The sequence below is a fragment of the Rana temporaria genome, chromosome 11 (genome assembly GCF_905171775.1).
Source record: "Rana temporaria chromosome 11, aRanTem1.1, whole genome shotgun sequence".
NCBI classification, from domain to species: domain Eukaryota; kingdom Metazoa; phylum Chordata; class Amphibia; order Anura; family Ranidae; genus Rana; species Rana temporaria.
The window spans coordinates 122,758,822-122,780,642 of record NC_053499.1 but is presented as its reverse complement, the minus strand read 5'-3'; the positions used below and the strand labels follow the sequence as shown (position 1 = coordinate 122,780,642).

Sequence of the window (21,821 nt, the reverse complement as noted above, 5' to 3'; positions counted from 1 at the left end):
AATAACAATTCTTGACGCTTAATCGTGCAACTCTAACCCCCAAGATACCCTCACTCACAGCTGTGGTCTTCCGGTGCAGCAGAGGTTAGTTGGAGCGGCTGGACCTGTCACAGGAACTTGACAAAAGTGCTAAAGCTGCATTTTCTGCTCCATTCATAAAAGCTGTAATTTCTATTTCCACAATGAAAAAGTACTTTATGAATAGAGGACGGTTGGATGAATGAAAGGGCTGCCTACTCCATTCATAGGGCATTTTTCATTGTGGGGAGCATTGGTATAGCCTTTATGAATGGAGCTGGTGGATGGAAAGGCATTGTTGGCATTTTTGACAAGTGCCTGTAACAGGTCCAGTGGATTGTATTAAACCCCATAGGACAGGAAGATCACAGCTTCAGGGCTATGGGGGTGGTTAAGCCACCAACACAAGGAACACTTTTTGTAAAAAAAAATGTTTTAACTTAAACTTTAAAGCAGGGGTTTCCAAATTTTCCACAAAAAAAGGGGCGGATTACTGTTCTACAGATTGTGGCCATCAGGAGTAAAAATATGACCCAGCATCAGTTGGAGTAAACAACCCCCCCACCACTGGTAAATGGAAAGGAATATCTGGACAGCCGCACTCTGGACAGCCTTATTAACCACTTGCTTACTGGGCACATATACCCCCCTCCTGCCCAGGTGAAATTTCAGCTTTTGGCACTGCGTCGCTTTAACTAACAATTGACGTCCTTTTTTCCCCACAAATAGAGCTTTCTTTTGGTGGTATTTGATCGCCTGTGCGGTTTTTATTTTTTGCGCTATAAACAAAAAAGAGCGACAATTTTGAAAAACATACAATATTTTTTACTTGTTGCTATAATAAATATCCCAATTAAAAAAAAAAAAACACACATTTTTTTTTCTCAGTTTAGGCCGATACGTATTCGTCTACATATTTTTGGTTTAAAAAAAATAAAAAATCGCAATAAGCGACTTGTTTGCGCAAAAGTTATAGCGCCTACAAAATAGGGGACAGAATTATTATTATATATTTTTTTTACTAGAAATGGCGGCGATCTGCGATTTTTATTGGGACTGCGACGTTATGGCGGACACATCGGACACTTTTGACACATTTTTGGCGCCATTCACATTTATACTGCGATTAGTGCTTTAAATATGCACTAATTACAGTATAAATGTGACTGGCATTGAAGGGGTTAACACTAGGGGGTGAGGAAGGGGTTAAATGTATTCCCTGCATTGTGTTCTAACTGTGGGGGAAGGGGGGTGACTGGGGGAGGTGACTGATCTATGTCCCTATGTACAAGGGACACAGATCGGTCTCCTCTCCAGAGACAGGACGCTGTCTCTGTGTAAAACGACAATGAGAGATGATCTCATATGTTTACATATGAGATCATCTCTCATTGGCCGCACAGATCGCAAACGGCCACTCTGATTGGCCGTTCGCGGCGATCTGTAATTGGCTGTGTCCAAGGGGCACGGCCAACACAGAGTTTCCCCGCTGCGCGCTCTGGAGCGTGTGCGGGGAACGCGCAAAGGGGCGGACGTCAATTGACGTCCAGTTGGATTTTCAGGTCCGCGCTGTAGCCGTCATTTGACTATAGCGCGGATCCCAAGCGTTTAATAAAACAGGATCACAAAGTACATGTCACAGCAGACAGGATACCAGCTGACGCATTTCACACTATTGTTTGTTTAGTGCTTAATAATAGCTGAAACCCCCACCACTGGTGTCATTGGGAGGAATTGTGCCCCATCAGTGGTGTCATTGGGAGGAATTGACTCCATTGTTGGTGTCATTGGGAGAATTTGTGCGCTTCACTGGTAAAAGTAAGCAAAGGGCTGCAGTTTGGAGATCACTGAAATTGAGAGATAAGAGGTATTTTTACGGTGCATTGCAAATAATAATGAGAAGCAATTTGAACAAAGGATTTAACACATTTTAATAAAGCATACAAATTGATTGGCATGGGTAACAATTCAAATGCTAGATTGTCGTGTAAGGCGGGTATCCGTTTACAGCAGTTTAATTGAGGCTTTGCATTTTATCCCGACGTGTTTTGCATAAATGCTTCCTCAGGGGGATATACGAATATGCTTTGTCTATTATTTTTAATAGTGTTTCACAAGGTCAGTATAATAATTTTATAGTACGTTTCTTATATGACCTGCGTATCCCGCAGGGTGACTAGGTCATTATATTATAGATCCACTTTGAAATAATATCATCAGCTAAGCAAGAATAAATTCTTGCTTCTAAATATCTACTCGAGTCATTGTGGTTACCCTGTTGGGAATGAGGATATCTAATTTTCAAGCTGCATCCTGGTAGCAGTGTTGCCAACCGTCCGTATTTTTATGGACAGTTCGTAAAAACGGGCACTTTTTCCCCCGTTCGTAAATGTCCGTGGTTGCAGAAATGTGCCAGTAAAAATAGCGGAGATCGGTTCGGCTTGGAAATGCGCATGGAGATTGGAGGCAGGGGGTGATGGTGGCTGCGGTGGCACCGCAGAGGGCGATGGAGGCAGGGGGGGATTGGAGGCAGGGGGTGATGGTGGCACCGCAGAGGCTGGGGGATGGAGACAGGGGTTGTTGGTGGCACCGCAGAGGGGGATGGAGGCAGGGGGTGATTGGAGGCAGGGGGCCTGGGGAGATTGGAGGCAGGGGGTGTTAGTGGCAGGGAGTGATTAGAGGCAGGTGGTGTTGGTGGCACCGCAGAGGGTGGGGGATGGAGACAGGGGTTGTTGGTGGCAGCGCAGAGGGGGATGGAGGCAGGGGGAGATTGAAGGCAGGGGGTGTTGGTGGCATCGCAGAGGGTGGGGATGGAGACAGGGGATGTTGGTGGCACCGCAGAGGGGGATGGAGGCAGGGGACGATGGAGGCAGGGGTTGATTGGAGGCAGGGGCCCTGGGGGAGATTGAAGGCAGAGGGAGATTGTGGCACCGCAGAGGGAGTGAAGGCAGGGGTTGTTGGTGGCAGAGGGGGATGGAGGCAGGGGATGATGTGACTAATGTATTTGCCCTTATTATATCGATAATAACAAAAATATGTTTTTTTTTTTTTACCTTAATATCATCACATTGCTATTTGCCTAGTGTTCTTGTTTGTAGCCTAAATACCGTAATTTGCACCTAAAAATGTAATTTAGTAGCTTTTGTGAAATGTCAGTAAAAATGTGGCTGTGCCAGTAAATTTTAATCTGGTAGGTTGGCAACACTGCCTGGTAGTTTGAGTAGAGCCAACATGATTGCATGCATTCCTGGCATCCAAATGAGAGCGGCACAAGAATAGGTAAAAATTGTCCATGGGGAGGTCAGCATTTGGGACTATTTAACTGTACAGTACATATTTAAAATATCAAAAATGTCCTTCACCAGTATACCATGGGAGTATAGTGTATGGCAAATATAGCATACAAAACCGTAAGATGCAAAGGGTAACTTTTAAATGCACCTAGGATATGTGTAATGTAACGGCACCTATGAGAATATTATTTAATGTTTGTTTTAACCATTGGCTGTCCAGGGCAATTGTTTACTCCCCCCCCCCCCCTCCTTCTTTTTTTTTTTTTTCTTTTTTTTTTTGTGCATGTGTCAAAGTCAGCATTATTTGCTAGGAAATTACTTAGAAGATGACTCTGCCCACAAAGTCTGTGATAGTTTGTGACCTGGCTGTTACTGTGACGTCCTGGATTCCATACATTGAGACATTATCTTTTAAAAAATGTGGATGAGGAAATTTAAGACGTCAGAAGCCTTTTATCTGCATACTTGTTCAGACCATGAGAAGTAAGATTTTTTTAATAAGAGGGGGGGGGGGAATCACAGTGGCTTACTTGATTTTAAAGGGTACTTGTAATGTAATGTAATGTAATGATATAGCTGTGTTAGAAGCCTCAGATGGAAGCTGCCATTCTCTGACATCCAGGTGGTTGATGGCTATGTGACGGTGAAGCTGAAAAAATTCAAGGCTTCTTGCACGCATATCTTACTGAGTGAGTAACTTGTATAGCGCAGCAAATGCGAACTTAATCGCCTCAAGGCGCTTGGAATCCAGCGTCGTAACCGGTCTTTCAGAAGAGGTGGGTCTTTAGTTTTTTCCTAAATGCCCTTCGATTTGTAGCAGGATTTATGAATTTACTCTGAGAACTTCTCAGTAAAGAAAAAAGGGTGTATCATTTTTGTTTATCCACTAGGCCAGGGCTCAAAATTTCAAGTCCTGAGCTACTAGCCAGGCCTCAAGGCGTACTCGCCACCAGTTGTCCCGCCCAACCCCTATCGTATCCCGCCCCCTAATCCTGCCCCTAGACACGCCCTCATAAATCTCATAAAATGGCACTTAAATGTTTTATGCAGAATTAAGTTATAAAAAAATATTAACAACAACTTTATCCGTCCCCCACATTGCAGCCTACCTGTGCTGGGTAAGAGAGAGGAGCCAGAGCCGCCGCCACCTGGTTGTTCAAAGCACGGGGAACATAACAGCTTTCAATTCAATAGCTGTGTTTCCCGCCGCGAGCTGACATATACAGCCCCTCCCCCCTTGTCCGGGAAACTTTGATAGACAGATCACCCGTCCAATCCTGGGGTGGGTGATCTGTCTATCAAAGTGCCCAGACAAGGGGCTGTATATGACGGCTCGCGGCGGGAAACACAGCTATTGAATTGAAAGCTGTTATGTTCCCCCGCGCTTTGAACAACCAGGCAGTGGCTCCAGCTCCTCTCCTCTCCTTGCTCACCCCCCCTGCTCCCAGGCAGCCCACACTCGCCAGCCCTCAAAATGTACTCGCAAAATGCGAGCAGGCGAGTGTAAATTTTGAGAGCTGCACTAGGCTACCCCCGCCGTCAAATGACGGCGGGACGATAAGCCTCTAGTTCATGGGAGGACGTCATATGACGTCCTCGCCTTCCCGAGCCACTAGGGGGCGCGCGCACACCCGCCGTGTCCATTGGGAACCCAATGCGCGTGACCGGCGGAATGATGTTCGCTGTATAAATGTGAATGGTCCCAAAATAGTGTGAAAAGTGTCCGCCACAATATCGCAGTCATGATAAAAATCGCAGATCACCACCAATCCTAGTAAAAAAAATAAAAAAATGCTATAAATCTATCCCCTATTTTGTAGCCGCTATAACGTGTGCACAAACCAATATACGCTTATTGCGTTTTTTTGTTTTACCAAAAATATGTAGAAGAATACATATCGGCCTAAACTGAGGAAAAAATAATTTATATAATTTTTTTGGGGGGGGGGGATATTATTATTATTATTATTATTATTATTATTAATTTAATTATTATAGCAAAAAGTTAAAAATATTGCTTTTTTATTTTTTTATTTATTTTTTAATTGTAGCTTTTTTTTTGCTTTTTATAGTGCAAAAAATAATTTAAATTGCAGAGGTGATCAAATGCCACCAAAAGAAAGCTCTATTTGTGGGGAAAAAATTATTAAAATTGAATTTGGGTACAGTGTTGCATGACCGTGCAATTGTCATTTAAAGTGTGACAGCGCCGAAAGCTGAAAAATGGCCTGGGCAGGAAGGGGGTGAAAGTGCCCTGTATTTAGGTGGTTAAAGGGTAACTCCACTTTTATGGGGGGAAAAAAATGGCAAATAAAAAAATCTATCTATCTCAATTGCGACATGAGTCATTATGTAATTGAATGTTATAAAAAAATTACCTTTTTTCAATCTGCAGCTGCTGTAATTTTCTAAAAAATGCAATATGTCTACCTGGAGGGGCAGATCCACAAAGCGAGTACGCCGGCGTATCTACTGATACGCCGGCGTACTTTAAAATTTCCTGCGCCGTATCTTTGTTTTGAATCCTCAAAACAAGATACGACGGCATCTGGGTTAGACCCGACAGGCATACGCCTTCGGATCTAAGATGCAATTCTTAGGCGTCCGCTGGGTGGCGTTCCTGCCGTAATCCGCGTCGAGTATGCAAATTAGCTATTTCCGACGATCCACGAATGTACAAGCGGCCATCGCATTCTCTTACATCGTCTCTAGTCGGCTTTTTCCGGCGTATAGTTAAAGCTGCTGTTTGGTGGCGTACTCAATGTCAAGTATGGCCGTCGTTCCCGCGTATCATTTAAAAAAAAAAAAATAATTAGTTTGCGTAAGTCGTCCGTGAATCGGGCTGGACGGAATTTACGTCCACGTCAAAACAATGATGTCCTTGCGACGTCATTTAGCGCAATGCACAACGGGAAATTTAGGGACGGCGCATGCGCAGTTCGTTCGGCGCGGGGACGCACTTCATTTAAATGAAACACTCCCCCCTACTCGCCGATTTGAATTAGGCGCCGTTACGCCCCGAGAGATACACTACGCCGCCGTAACTTACGGCGCAAATTCTTCCAGGATTCAAACCAAAAAATGTAAGTTACGGCGGCGTATCGTATCTCAGATACGCTGAGCCGGGGCAGATCTTTGTGAATCTGCCCCAGAATGTGAACAGAACGCCCCCCAGAAACATCAATGTGTGTTCGGCTCACTGGTTTTCCCAGAAGTCTGCACGAAGATGGCATCCCCTGCAACAAAAATTTAATTTTTGGTAAGATACTCCCAATAGGAAATCACGTCTAAGGGCCAGTTCACACCAGATGCAGTTCCGTGTGGTTTTTTTTTTTTTTTTTCTGCACTAAAAATGCATGCGCAGTGTTTTCCATGTATCCCAATGGCTCTAGTCGGCTCTAGTTCACACTGGTGTGGAAACTGACTGCATGGTGTGAACTAGAGCCATTGTAATACATGATAAACACTGTAAATGCATTTTGTGCAGAAAAAAAGCACACGGAACTGCGTCTGGTCTAAACTGGCCCTAAAGGGATGCAGGCCCTGCAGTTTTTCTCATTAGAGCCCTACAGTTGCAGCAGTTGGTTGAGAATTCTGAAACCATGCTCATTAGACTCACTCGGCACAGAGGAACAAACTGTGATTTCTTCAGAATGACAAAAGGTAGCAACAAAGTTTGTTAAAATCCTTGCAATGTACATAGATCACCCAGAGGGGAATGTTTTTTTTGTGCTCAACAAAAGTAGAGTTATGCCCTGTACACACGATTGGTTCGTCTGATGAAAACGAATCGATGGATTTTTTTCATCAGATATCCGATGAAGCTGACTTTCATCAGTCTTGCCTACACACCATTGGTTAAAAATCCGATCGTGTCAGAACGCGGTGAAGTAAAACACGACGTTGTGCAGAGAAAAATTAAGTTCAATGCTTCCGAGCATGCGTCGACTTGATTCTAAGCATGCGTGGATTTTTCTCCAATAGATTTCCCCACAGACGATCGTTTTTTTTCTATCGGTTTTTTAACCATGCGAAAATTTTAAAACGGGTTCTATTTTTTTTTCACCGATTGGGGGGACTGATGGGGCCCACACACGATTGGTTCGTCCGATGAAAACGGTCCATCGGTCTGTTTTCATCAGACAAACCGATCGTGTGTACAGGGCATTACACTTTTAATCAAGATGCCCTTTAGCACCTGTCATGAAAAACAAATAAGGACTGCGATTGACTTTGCAAGTGAAAATGCCAAATGACTGTCTCTGGTCTCAGCACCTTAGATTACCGTTTGCCACAAGTCGGATAGGAGTGTCAAAACACAGAATTCTTTGTATTCACACCGGATCGATGACTCAGGCAAACTAAAGCTTATAAATGAATTTAACAACCAAGCAACCGCAGAAAATCAACAACCACCTTCATATCTTTCTTGATTAATCCCATTGATGGTACTAAATGTTATGAATTTAATCACCTCGGCAACACTGGTTGGGATTTGTCCCGTATCTTGTTTGGTTGCTGACGACGTTCATTTCCCATCATGGATTTTTTTTTTCTAATTATTATAGTAGACAGAACAGCCAGTAGACTGTGACCGCACCGGTAACTAGACTATTCCCTAGCTATGGCCACACATTCAAAATGGTTGTAAACCTCTGACATAAAAGATGAACAGGGCATATCCTCCTATAATGGGTGCTTGCCTCGGTCCAAAGCACCTATTTGATTACTGTCTTCTCTGTCATTGCTTTGTTATCTGCATGAGTCACTTTCTGCACCCCCTCCTGTTCCCCAGCACACAGAAGGTGATTGACAGCCTCTGCTATGCATGTTTCTCAATTTCCTCCACTCAGGTCTCAGATTACACTCGGCTGTCCTCCTCTATGCTGTGCAGTGTGCGATGTCGGATCCCCACCCCTGCTGGAGCTGTGAACTAGCCTTTGATCTGTGTGCTTTTAGAGGGCTATAGTAAAGGAGCTGCAGATAAACAGGTACAACTTGCACAGATCCTCCTTTAATATCACCTGAGGCCAGTCACTTCCATGGGTATACTGTATGTAAGGGTTTACAACCACTTTAAATGTGTTCTACTGTGGCTTTACAACTACACTTGTGCAAAACATACTCTGAGTTCCCCAAATTGTGAGACACATACTCATTGCAGGCAGTACACATCGGGGTGCAGGAGTTATTTCTTGGATAACCTTTTTATAGCACTTTTTTGATGCAGTATAGGATAGGGTTGTCCCGATATCGATACTAGTATCGATACCGAGCATTTGCCCGTGTACTTGTTCTCGGGCAAATGCTCCGATGCTTCACCCGATACCTGGACAGTCAGGGTGATCAGTGCGGTGGGGGAGTTACAAGCACCGATCACCGCTGACTGTCCTCGTATCCTTCTGCTGTCCCCCTCCGTGCTGCTGTCTCCCTCTGTGTCCCCCTATGTGCTGCTTCGTGTCCCCATCCGTTCTCCACCCCCCTCGATCTGTCAGGATGGAGAGCAGAGGTAAATCCGGCTCCTACCTTTTCCGAATGTACAGAGTCAGTGATCACTGACTCTGTCCATTCACATAACTGAAACATCGTAAACTGTGTTTACAATGTCTCAGTTTATGAACGGAGAGGAGCTGCTGTCTTCTCTCCATTCATTTTCAGTGCAGCTGAGGCAGCTGAGAAAGGGACTGGGGAATCTGTGTCCCTAGTCCCTTTCTCTGTCTCAAAGGGGAGATGTCAGAGGTCTGTTAAGACTCCTGATATCTCACCAAAGCCCCCCAACAGGGCTGATTAAAAAAAAATGAATTGCAATAAATAATAAAAAAATGAATTGTAAATAATAAAATATTAAATAAAAACACACTGACGCTGTCCATCCCCCCCCCCACCCCCTTAAAAAAAATAGAAAGCATTGTAAAAAACAAACAAATTGTAAAAAAATAAAATTTAAAAAGAAAGATTTAAAAAAAAGTATTGGTAATCGGTATCGGCGAGTACTTGATAAAAAGTATCGGTACTTTGTACTCAGTCCTAAAAAAGTGGTATCGGGACAGCCCTAGTATAGAAATATTTATTGTAGTCTTGACCACTTATTCCAATTTGGGGCTGAAACAACCAATCAACCTAATTATAAAAAATATTTGTCAACTATTTTCATAATTGATTAGTTGGCCTGCATACATAATGCATTATTTGTTTTACATATCAGGAAATACAGTAAAACGCACATAGAGCTCAGTAAGCTGTTCTTACACGTCAGTAAGTGCCTAAGAGCTTGTGAATGTATGGGGAGCAATGCCTCATGGGACATGTAGTCCTGGGTATAGAAAGCAGCTTACTAAAGGGGCACTGTGAAGGCAGGAGGAGCCAGAAGTGGTGGTGGGGGATCCCAGAAGAGGATGATTGAAGCTGCTCTGTGCAAAACCATTAAACAGAGCAGGTATGTATGACATGTTTGTTGTTTAAAAAGGGGGGGGGGACAAACGTTTACAATCACTTTAAAGCAGAACTTCACCCAAAAGGGGAAAGTTCTGCTTGTTAAATGTATTTTATTTTTTTAACAAAAATCTTGATCTCTAAGTCTGATATGTACCATATTCACCTCTAATAGCATATATACTGTATATTAGGGTTGTCCAGATACCGATACCAGTATCGGTATCGGGACCGATACCGAGTATTTGCGGGAGTACTCATACTCGCGCAAATACCTCCGATACCTAAATAGAATACTCCCCCCCCCCTTTCCCCCCCCGCCGCATCGCGCCGCCGCATCGAGGGACATGGCTAGAGGGACATTGCTGCATATGTGAGGGACATGGCTGCATATGTGAGGGACATGGCTAGAGGGACATGGCTGCATATGTGAGGGACATGGCTAGAGGGACATGGCTAGAGGGACATGGCTGCATATGTGGGGGACATGGCTGCATATGGGGGGGACATGGCTGCATTTGGGGACATATTTAAAAAAAGTATCGGTATTCGGTATCGGCGACTACTTGAAAAAAAGTATCGGTACTTGTACTCGGTCCTAAAAAAGTGGTATCGGGACAACCCTACTGTATATCTTTTTATTCTCAGAGTGAATTATTTGTTCCCCAACCATATACATTTTTTTTATCAAGGTATTTATCCAACGAATGGATTATGAAAATAATGATTAGTTGACGCCTTCATTCCAATCAAGCTTGTAAGAGCTGCAGGTAATCATTTTAGATTGTGTGGCAGATGGATACTTGTTTCTAAGGTCATCTTGGCCTCTTCTCAATTGAAGCTCCCCTAACACAAAGGAAAAATTACTTGGGTGAAAGACACACCTGGCGCCACAATGCTGACTGTACAACGTGAGCAAACGTTGACGGCGTTGTAAGAATTTGGCTACAAAGCTATTAACACCTTCCTAACACGTGTGGGCCTCTTCTTTTAAACATGGACCCCCCCCCCCCCCCCCTTTTTTCTTTTTTTGTATATAACTTTTTTTTTTACTTTTTTCACCTTACACTTATGCAGATGCATCATATATCTTGTGCAGACGGTTGAATTGGGACACTGTAAGGGGGACAGGCTCAACTGGTCCGAGCAGGTTTGGCTTGCGTGTGTTTTTTTTTTTCTAGCAAGGCAGAGAACAAACATTGTTTCGATGTAGGAGGGAATTGTACAGCAAGTAAGCAAATAACATTTTGAAAATAATTTTTGTATGAATGTTCGTCTGAAAATCTACAATTGTGCAGCCTGCTTTGGATGTGCTCAGCTTTTTTGTTTTCTAGTATATATTCCTTTTGTGAGGATTTGTGTTCAGCTGCTCAAAGAGAAAACTGAGGGCCAGATTCAGGTACAATAGCGCCGGTGTAACGTAAGCCGTTTACGTTACACCGCCGCAAGTTTTCAGTTTTAGTGCCCGATCCACAAAGCACTTACCTGGAAACTTGCGGCGGTGTATCGTAAATACGTCCGGCGCAAGGCGGTCCAAATCGAATGGGCGGGTAACATTTAAATTAGGCGCGCTCCCGCGCCGGACCTACTGCGCATGCTCCGTTTCGTAACTCCCGCCGTGCTTTGCGCGAAGTGACGTCATTTTTTCGAATGGCGACACGCGTAGCGTACTTCCGTATTCCCGGACGTGTTACGCAAACGGCGTGAAATTTTAAATTTCAACGCGGGAACGACGGCCATACTTTGGACAGCAATACGTTTGCTGACTAAAGTTAAGGCACCCAAAACGACGACTAACTTTGCGACGGGAAACTAGACTAGCGGCGATGTAGCGAACGCGAAAAACCGTCGTGGATCGCCGTAACTCCTAATTTGCATACCCGACGCTGGTTTACGACGCAAACTCCCCCCAGCGCCGGCCGCGGTACTGCATCCTAAGATACGACAGTGTAAAACAATTACACCTGTCGGATCTTGGGGATATCTATGCGTAACTGATTCTATGAATCAGTCGCATAGATACTCTGAGAGATACGACGGAGTATCTGAGATACTCCGTCGTATCTCCTTTGTGAATCTGGGCCTAAATATATACTATATTCAATAAAAAAAAAAAAAAATTCCCAAGAAGTGGGGCTGTGCTGCTCATTTTGTCTAAGGGTGTGGGAAAAAGGTATACCCCACCAAATTCTTTACTCCACCAGAAAATGGCGCTCCCATGGTCCAGCGGTGGTCTGTTCCTGGTCTGTGGAGCCTGTTCTGAGCTATATGCTGTCCGTACCATAGGCAAGCACAGGGGGTGTGCCTGGGCACATCCTAATCACTCCTGTGCTATGCCGATTTCCCTATACTGCCCATACTTTGCCCTGTGTTGCACCCCCCCCACCTTTCATTGTCTCTGCCCCCCAGCTGCTGCAGGGGATGTTTCAGGATAGAGAGTGGGGGAAGGGGCTAATCAATATGTCCTTTTTAGCAGCCCATTCCTCTTCTAAATGCACACACTTGCTCACTGTGTTTCAATCGGGACTGAGGCTTAGTAAACTGTTTACTATGCATCAGTTTGTGAATGAACAGGAAGCTACTCGGCACAGAGCACTTCCCATTCATTAACTGTCCGGTGCAGCTGAGGTTGCAGAGAAAGGCATATGTGTTTTGAGGTGCACATCCTAATGTAATAGGCTGTGCATACCTATGGTGGGTACTGTCCACAATTCAACATCGCTGGCGTGTGGTGATGCTGTCTGGATAGACGCACAGAGCAGTGGCTCAGGAGCGAGCCTGCTTGGATGCCCACATAGCAAGCTGTTGGGGGGGGCTCGGCAGGAGGGAGGAGCAAGGATTGCCGGTGGGGGACCCAAGAAGAGAAGAGGATCTGGGCTGCTCTTTGCAAAAAACACTTTACAGAGCAGGTAAGTATAACATCATAACATCATTATATTTCTGATTTCGAAGGACTGTCCCTCATTCAGATCAAAGTCCCTCCACCCCTCTTTCCTCCTCATTTGTCCCTCATTTTGGTTTGATCTATAAAGTTGTATTAAAAAAAAAAAATGGGCCTAAACTGAGGAAGAATTTTTCACCGCAGAGGTGATAAAATACCACCAAAAGAAAGCTCTATTTGTGTGTGTGTGTGTGTGTGTGTGTGTGTGTGTGTGTGGGGGGGGGGGGGGTGAGAGGTGTGTGTGTGTGTGTGTATATATATAATAGTGTGTGTGTGTGTGTGTGTGTGTTTCTGTAATATAATTGTGCCAAATACCTCCGTTATAGCGCTATTCTGTGCTTCTGTGACCTGCTGGAGCTCTTTTCCCCACAATTATATTACAGAAACGCACACATTGTACATTATATTCTACTGTAATAGAGTGGATTATAGAAATATTACAAGCATTTTAAACTAGGGCTTATTTTTGGGGTAGGGCTTTTATTGCAGCCCTCCTGAAAAATAACACTAGGTCTTATTTTCGGGGAAACACGGTAGGTGTCCATCATTCCCATTTCAGAAAGTTGGAAAACATGATGACATTTATTTTTTTGAATAAAAATAAGACTTTTTAAAGCGGAGCTCCATGCTCCTTCAGAAAAAAATAAGTCCGCAGCTGCAAATACTGGAGCTGCTGACTTGGAATATTAGGTCACTTGCCTGTCCAGGCATCCAGCGGTGTCTTCACCCGAGACAATTTTTTCAATCTGGTGCTGTCACCGCCATCTCCACTAGGAAAAGCCGGCAGTAAAGCCTTGCGGTTTCACAGCTGGTTCCCTTCTGTGCGTGCGCAAAGCTTGCTGCGCTTTGCGACTGGCCCGGCAGCAGGGGAGAGAGAGGAGGGGGGCCAAACCAAACTATGCTGCCTTCTCTGTGCCAAGATCAGCAAGAAATGGGACCCACCCTTAATTGCTTTATTATTGCTTTCACCTAGCGCAGATTCCCCTATCCCATTTATCTTCCTTATACCAAGCAAGAAATGGGAGCAGGTACCTCAAAATCTGGTACCCCTCTCCGTCCGAAAGGAGACAAATGTGGCAGCAAAGAGGGTAGGAGTCAAATAAGGGGAGCTTCCCCCTTTTGGGTAGAGCTCCGCTTTAATATCCCTTTTAACTGTGCAGTGCAGGCATAGCCCCGCTGTATGGAAAAAGGTTTAAGCCCTGGTTCACACTGGGCTGCACTCGCACGATTTCACTCCCGCTGGCAGTCCCGATTTCGGCCGCGATTTAAGAGACATCTGTGCAGGTTTCTGCACAGATGTCTATGTAAATCGCGGCCCGAAATTGCAAAAAGTAGTACAGGAACTACTTTTTGAAATCGGTGCAGCACCGATTAGGACAGTGTCATTGCCGACAATTGGGGGCAAATGGCGCCGATTTGAGATGCGATTTCACATGTGAAATCGCATCTCAAATCGAAGGAAATCATACCCAGTGTGAACCTGGGCTAAGGGTATCGGGACACATCCAGGCAGTGCTGGGCTTTCATATTCGAAAAATGAACCTGCTATGCAAACCGTGGCATGGATGCAATCTATAATAATGTTTTTACGTAAAACACATTTTTACATAACTTGGGTTATTAAAATGTTATTTTAAAGAAGACTTACTATGACAGAAGTTTTCTTCTTTTTTTGTGTGTGTGTGTGTGTGTGTGTGTGTGTGTGTGTGTGTGTTTTGAAAGTGTTCTGTGCACTACCTTGCAGTTCATTTTTTGTGATCACCCCAAGATCCAGCCCTGTGCATTGTGGGAGCTGGCAGATTCCCCGTCACACATACACATTCAGGTGTTCTTAGGGATGGGCAGGCCGCAGGAGCCCTTACAATAGAAACCTAGTGACATTCTTGGGTCATCAGCAATTGCGTGTCAGAATTTTTAAAAAGGGCGGAGCTTTGTCTGTGAAATTATTGTGGTTAATACTGTATCTGAGTAGGAGACCGAACAGGTAAGCCATCTGTATGGATTGTTATTGTTATGTTCAGTTCTTTGCAATAGGAACCCCAATATGTATTTGTGTGTTTTATATTTTACTATTATGCTGTCTCACTGTGTGTTCTTTCACACGCATGGTATGATTGACTCTGGGATGGTGCCGTCTCAGCATGCTGATAACAGTCATTTTGCTAAGATTATATAATCGTTGTATAAGTACCACTATCTATCTATTTGTAACAAATGTATGTATGTATGTTTGTTTTTTATATACCAGCTTATAGTGGGCAGTAAAGGCTGCATTGCTACCAAAACTAACAGCAGACAACCCCCCCCCCCCCCCCCCGCACCACTTTTTTTTTTGTTGTAAAATCTTTATTTGTGAAAGACCCGGCATTACATCTCGATGAGAAGTGCCGTCGGCATAAGAAGCAAACGTTGCACGAGTCATATATATCTATCTATATCTCAAAGTATGAAGCCTCGTACACACGATCAGTCCATCCGATGAGAACGGTCTGATGGACCGTTGTCATAGGTTAAGCGATGAAGCTGACTGATGGTCCGTCACGCCTACACACGATCGGTTAAGAAACCGATCGTGTCAGAAGGCGGTGACGTAAAACACGACAACGTGCTTAAAAAAACGAAGTTCAATGCTTCCAAGCATGCGTCGACCTGATTCTGAGCATGCATGGATTTTTAACCGATGGTCGTGCCTACGAACGATCGGTTTTGTCCAATCGGTTAGGAATCCATTGGTTAAATTTAAAACAAGTTGGCTTTTTTTTAACCGATGGTTAAATAACCTATGGGGCCCACACACGATCGGTTTTGACAGATGAAAACGGTCCATCAGACCGTTGTCCTCTGTTTAACCTATCGTGTGTATGAGACCTAAGACATGAACAACAACATAGTTAGAATAGGTAGTACAATTTGGAGCATAAAAGACTTGGCAATTATTTAACAGGACGGCGGCAGGGCACCCTCCCTTACAGGGAGTGAGGAACTCCAACCACCTTCTGGATTTGTGTGTCCCCTTATAAGTTTTGTAATGTGCAAGTGGATCAGTCCACTTTCCAAACTACAAGTAAATATGGTGTGAGAAGAAGAATAAGGGCTGGGTCTGCTGGGTGGGGCGTAAGGGGAGGGGAGCAACTATAGGCCTCCAACTGACCACACACACCACCCATACCAGGACCACCCTAAGGAAGAGTGTTTGCTCCATGGTGGCAAAGCTATGCCAACCCCCGGGTGAGTCGGTCTGTCGCATGTTAACAAACTTTTCCAGTCCGACTTGCACGTCTGCTCACCCTTTACTACCCGATGTGTAAACACATGAGCAACCATTGGTCAGGGGACCGGGGTAAAAAGAGATAAAAGTGGGGAACAGTATAGGGAACAAAAAAAGGAAATCGGAATAACTAGAACATACCTGGAATCTCGCGTTCAACACCACCTCTCGCGTCCCGCCCCCGGTGCCACAGCAAAATATGATAAGTAGCTGAAAGAAAGATAGATTTATTTATTTTCCCCCTCCCCAACCCCACCTCGGGCAGCTAGGTTAGGTCTCTGTTCTCACTTGCTGAGTCTGGGGACATCACTTAAGGGGTGGCTCTGCCAGTTCCAGTAGGGCCACGTCCAAGCTAGAGGACACTTGTCCTGGGTCAGAGACATATGCTATCCAAGCTGACCAAGTGCTGGAGAAGCGGTCCCGGGCACCCCTGCGGGTGGCGATCCAGTCCTTTACTTCCCTTATTTCACTCGCCTTACGCCTCCATTCCTCCCTGCCAGGGATTTGTGTTTGTTTTCAGTATATGGGGAGCAGCCGCTTAGCTGCATTCAATAGATGAGACCATACACTCTTCCTATATTGGCTAACTGGCATAGGAGGAATATGCAAGAGGAAATAACCAGGGAGAGAGGGACGTCCAGCCCCATGATGTCCTTAATCTGGGACCTAATGTCCTCCCAATAGGGTCTAATTACCGGACAATACCACCAGATATGCAGGAGTGTACCCCCTGTGACCACAGCCCCTCCAGCATCCCTGCACCACTTTAACCACTTGCCGCACGCAGATATAAGTTTGCAGCATGGCACGGGCAGGCAAAAGGATGTACCTGTACGTCCCCTTTAAGAAGCGGTTGTTGCTGGCGCGCCCGCCATGATCTCCGTGAGGTCCTGCGGACTTGATTGCCGCGGGCATTCCCGCGATCGTGTCACAGAAAGATAGAACAGGGAGATGTTAGTGTAAACACAACGGGCCAGATTCACGTAGATGGGCGTATTTTTGGGCGGGCGTAATGTATTTGATTTACGTTACACTGCCGCAAGTTTTTCAGGCAAGTGCTTTATTCACAAAGCACTTGCCTGTAAAGTTGCGGCGGCGTAGCGTAAATCATCCGGTGGAATTCAAATTCGGCGGGTGGGGGGCGTTTTTCATTTAAATGAAGCGAACGAACTGCGCATGCACCGTCCCTAAAAAATCCCGGCGTGCATTGCTCCAAATGACGTCGCAAGGACGTCATTGGTTTCGTCGTGAGCGTAACTTACGTCCAGCTGTTTTCTGAATCGACGTACGCAAACTATGTAAAATTTCTAAATTTGACGCGGGAAAGACGGCCATACTTAACATTGGCTGCGTCTCATAGACCCAGGGGTAACTATACGCCGGAAAAAGCCGAACGCAAACGACGTAAAAAAAAATGCGCTGGGCGGTCGTTCGTTTCTGAATCGGCGGAAATCCTCATTTGCATATTCGTTGCGTAAAAAAACGAAACGCCACCTAGCTGCTGGCCTGGAATTGCAGCCTAAGATCCGACGGTGTAAGACACTTACACCTGGCGGATCTTAGGAATATCTATGCGTAACTGATTCTTTGATTCTCTGTAGCTGTTATCTTACTGCTTTTTTATCTGTTCAGTTGCAGTTATCATGGATCCTGAGATATCTATCTTGTACTGCAGCCCCTCCCCTCAGGGGATCCCCCAACGTAAAGTGCACGTCCAGCTTTCCCCACTTTACCAGCGGCGACGACTTCCACCTCCACTGGAAGAGCAGATTCTGGTAGATTGGGAAGAACGCCAGCGCAAACAGCCATGGGTGTTTAATGGAGCAAAATTTAGGCTTCATTCTGTCCAGCCTGAAGAAAATCCAAAAACGGAAGGACAAGAAAAGACGACGGTGAAGAATAAAGCGACCCTAAAAGTTGAAAGTAGAACAGAAGAGAATGAGGGACAGAAATGTGAAGAAAGTGACCTTAAGATGAGTGAAGGGGGAGGTCTTACGCTACACCTGGCACTCACATGTTACAGAGACTTCTTGGGTACCAACTGGTCAGGTGATGCAAGCGCCTTACAGGAACGAGGAGGACGGGAGTACGGGGACACTGAAGCCTATCTGGCACAGCCGCTTGGCGTAGGAGCTGCTCTACAGTGTAAAGATGATCGCTTTGTTCTATTGAGGAGGAGCTTCAGGGTAGGAGAAGCACCTGGTCAGCTGGATGTACCAGGAGGACACCCTGAGCCCAAGGTAAGGCAATATGGCAATGAAGGTCCTTCTGCTTGCCTAAACTGCAGTATAACATTGAGGTACATTTTGTAATGTGAGTGATTAAGTGGCTGTTTAGCGCTGTGTGTTGAATGTGTTCTACTTGTGTAACTTGCATATTATGATCTATGACCTACGGCAGCAGGACCACCTTGGGTGATCCCCCCCCCCCAGCTACCTCCATTTGGGCTGTTGACAGTCCATTACATATTCTCGTATATACAGCGAAGTTCCAGTGCTATATGGCTAGGTCACTTGCCAAGCAAAGTCATTTTTGCTGAATAGCATTGGATTGATGGCTAGCGTAAGATGGTCCCATACAATCAATAAACAGAGTGCCAGTCTTCTCAAGTGCATAAGAGAAGACCAATCCCGCACATTATGGTGGCTTAAGGTTCCCCTTCAGCAGGGCTTGGACACACAATTGTAAGGCAATGCAAGTTATAATGGCATCATAATCTCCAACTGACAACTGCGGTACTTCATCCAAAAGGGGAAATTCTACTTATTTGCACCCCCACCCCTTTAACAATTGCCACCTTTTTTGGGGAATTGGGGGGGGGGGGGGGGGGGGGACATCACAGGTCCCAGAAGACTTTGGGACCATTTGTACAGAGCAGAGCAAGTCGCGCATGCACAGTGGGATGCCAGATTCGCAAGGCTTCACTGCCGGTCTCCCATAGTGAAGATGCTGTCACCTGAACCTGAAGCTGACTGAAGAATCCGCTCGGGTGAGGACAGCGCTTAATCCGCTCGGGTGAGGACAGCGCTTGATCTCTGAACAGGCAAGATTCCTTATATTTAAAGTCAGCAGCTATAAATAGAGGGTGGCTACGTTATTTCTCCAGTAGTGTGTTCCTAAACCCAGGACCCTATATCTGGTCTCCCACAGTATACAGAACATGGCAATGAAATTTGTTTAAAAAAACCTTTGAGTTTTTACAACCACTTTTAAGGCTACTTTCACACTGGGGGGGGGGGACGTTGGCAGTAAAGCGCCACTAATTTTAGCAATGTGGACGTTGGCTGTTATAGCGCCGCTTTTCTGCCACTAGCAGGGCGCTTTTAACCCCCCGCTATCGCCTGAATAAAGGGTTAAAAGCGCAGAGACCTTTGCAGGGCTTCAGCAGCAGTGCCCATTGATTTGCACTGCCTGAAAGATGCTGCTTGCAGGACTTTTTCTAACATCCTGCAAGCGCACTGCCCAGTGTGAAAGCACTCAGGCTCTCACACTGGTGCTGCAGGGGAGGTGTTTTTCAGGCGCTTTACAGGTCCAATTTATCAAGTTCTACTACTACTATCCATTATTGGAGAAGGATCTGAGTCCAGCACCTCACATTTATAAATGTAGAATATATAGCTCTTCAGGTGATCAATGCCCATCCTGGTTGTAGAGATGTTCAGTGGTTAGATCCATCGACGTTTGGGGGGGGGGGGGTAATTTTCCTTAAAGTGTTACTAAATCCAGTACCCTGCATTCACTATATCTGGTCTCTTACAGTACACAGAACACTGAAATGCAATTTATTTTTGTAAATATAAACTGCTAAATACCTTTCTCCTCAGCAGTACTGTATTTGTGACTTTTTTTTATTGGTGTCCAGCCGATCACTGGTTAAAGCTTGTAGGAGGAGTTTTCTATCTCCTCTCACTCTCCTATGAAGCTGCATGACTCCTGACCTCTGTCTGGACAGTGCTGATTAGCCCTGTGCTGATCACATACACCCTCTAGCACTACACACCAAACTGAGCATGTGCGTGAGTGTCTCCTAAGGCTCTGTTCCATCAGCAGATGGATTGGGGACAGTAAAAAGGAGGTTTAATCTGCTGATGGAGCCCTTGGCATGTCACATTCGTAGCCATTCCCAAATAACAGGGTTTAAAACTCACAATTTAGCACACATCATTAGCCTATTTGCTGATGATGTTATCTTTAGGGCTCTTTCACACTGAGCGCCCGTACAGGTCCGTCTGTCATTTTTTTTTGCGGACCTGTACAGGCTCTCCGTGCTCCTCTATGGAGCCGCGGTGACATGCCCGCTGACATCCGACCCGCTCCGATCCGCCAAAGTGTGACGGAGGAAAAACCTACTTTTCCTTCTGTCTATCGGATCGGGTGAACACGGACATACGGTCCGTGTTCATCCGATCCCCCCCATAGGGGGGAGCGGAGAAAAGACAGGGCGGTCCCTGCACAGTGTGCGGGGACCGCCCTGTCATCCGCCAGCTCAGCGGGGATCAACGGAGCGATCCCCGCTGAGCAAGCGGAGGTGCACGGGGCAGATCATTACTGATCCGCCCAGTGTGAGAGAGGCCTAATGCTCACGGATGTGGAAAAATCCCTGGCTTCGGTGCACCAAACGTTGCAAATGTTTAATCGTCTCTCTTACTCTAAAGTGAAAGCTTCCAAATCTTACAAATTGGGATTGAATGTTCCTCAGGCACTGCAAACAAAACTTGTAGGGCTGTTACTGATTAAAATTTTCGTGTTCGATTAATCGTTTTTTTTTTAAACGATTAATCGACTGATTTCGATTAATTATAAATGCACATACAGATGCAACTACTTTTATCTGATCTCCTTGCATTGCAACTCTGCATTAGTCAGTGGTAAATGGGGTATACACTATATACAATCACCCGACACTAGTTAGTTTCCACAATCCATGACTTAACTTCACAGTTCACACAAATACGTTTTAAATTCAAACTGTAGCACTAACGTAAGTCATTTTTTCTTATTGAACTTTAAGAAAAACGTAGAAAGTTAGTTTAACTTTAATTATACAACTTATCTAGTATATTGACTGTCAGTCACTTTATAGTAGGCAAGTAGGCATCACTTTAGCCAGTCACGCAGACATACCAGAGTGTTTACATTTTCTGGAAGCAGACATGATCGCATTTTATTGACAATATACCCTGAAGAACTGAACAGTCTTTTCGTATGGAACAGATGTTGCCGATACACAAAGAATTGTCTGCACAAAACTGCTTAGGACAGGAAAACAATGGTTTATTTCCCCCCCCCCCCTTCCCCTAATGGAGCCTGATGCATCCTCCTGCTCCACAGATTCAAAGGTACCTCAATACAATGGGTGCAGTTTGCTCGCATCCAGCAGGGTAAGTCTCACTGTCCAGACTGTCCGGTGACATCAAAAATTTTGATCGATCAAAAGAATTTTGATCAATCAAAAAAATTAAAGATTAATCGAGGAATTAATCTTTAATTTACCCAGCCCTAAAAACTTGCAAAACTCTATCCATATTCATGCGACAGTATTGATATTTAGGGCCAGATTCACAATAGAAGTACGCCGGCGTATCTACTGATACACCGGCGTACTTTCAAATTTGCCGCGTCGTATCTTTAGTTTGAATCCTCAAACCAAGATACGACAGCTTCTGGCTTCGATCCGCCTGTCGGATCGAAGCCAGAAGCTGTCATATGCCTTCGGATTGTAGGTGCAATACTTTGGCGCCTGCTGGGTGGAGTTTGCGTAGTTTTCCCCGTCTGGTATGCAAATTAGCTTTTTCTGTCGATCCACGAAGGTAGGCGCGGCCGTCGTATTCTCTTACGTTGTCGGCTTTTCCCGGCGTATAGTTAAAGC

General features: G+C 45.1%; 1 protein-coding gene across 2 annotated transcripts in view; it reads left to right on the top strand.

Moving 5' to 3' along the window:
- Window positions 1-21,821, top strand: part of NUDT22 (nudix hydrolase 22) — a 43,191-nt gene that overhangs the window by 3,036 nt on the left and 18,334 nt on the right. Inside the window, exons 1-2 of one of the 2 annotated variants that reach the window (XM_040329028.1) lie at window positions 14,568-14,668; window positions 17,585-18,192. In XM_040329028.1, coding sequence (XP_040184962.1) covers window positions 17,596-18,192 — 597 coding nt within the window. In that variant the 5' untranslated portion in view covers window positions 14,568-14,668; window positions 17,585-17,595. Of the gene's footprint in view, window positions 1-14,567; window positions 14,669-17,584; window positions 18,193-21,821 lie in introns of those variants that run through there. The other variant, XM_040329027.1, reaches the window with a different exon arrangement.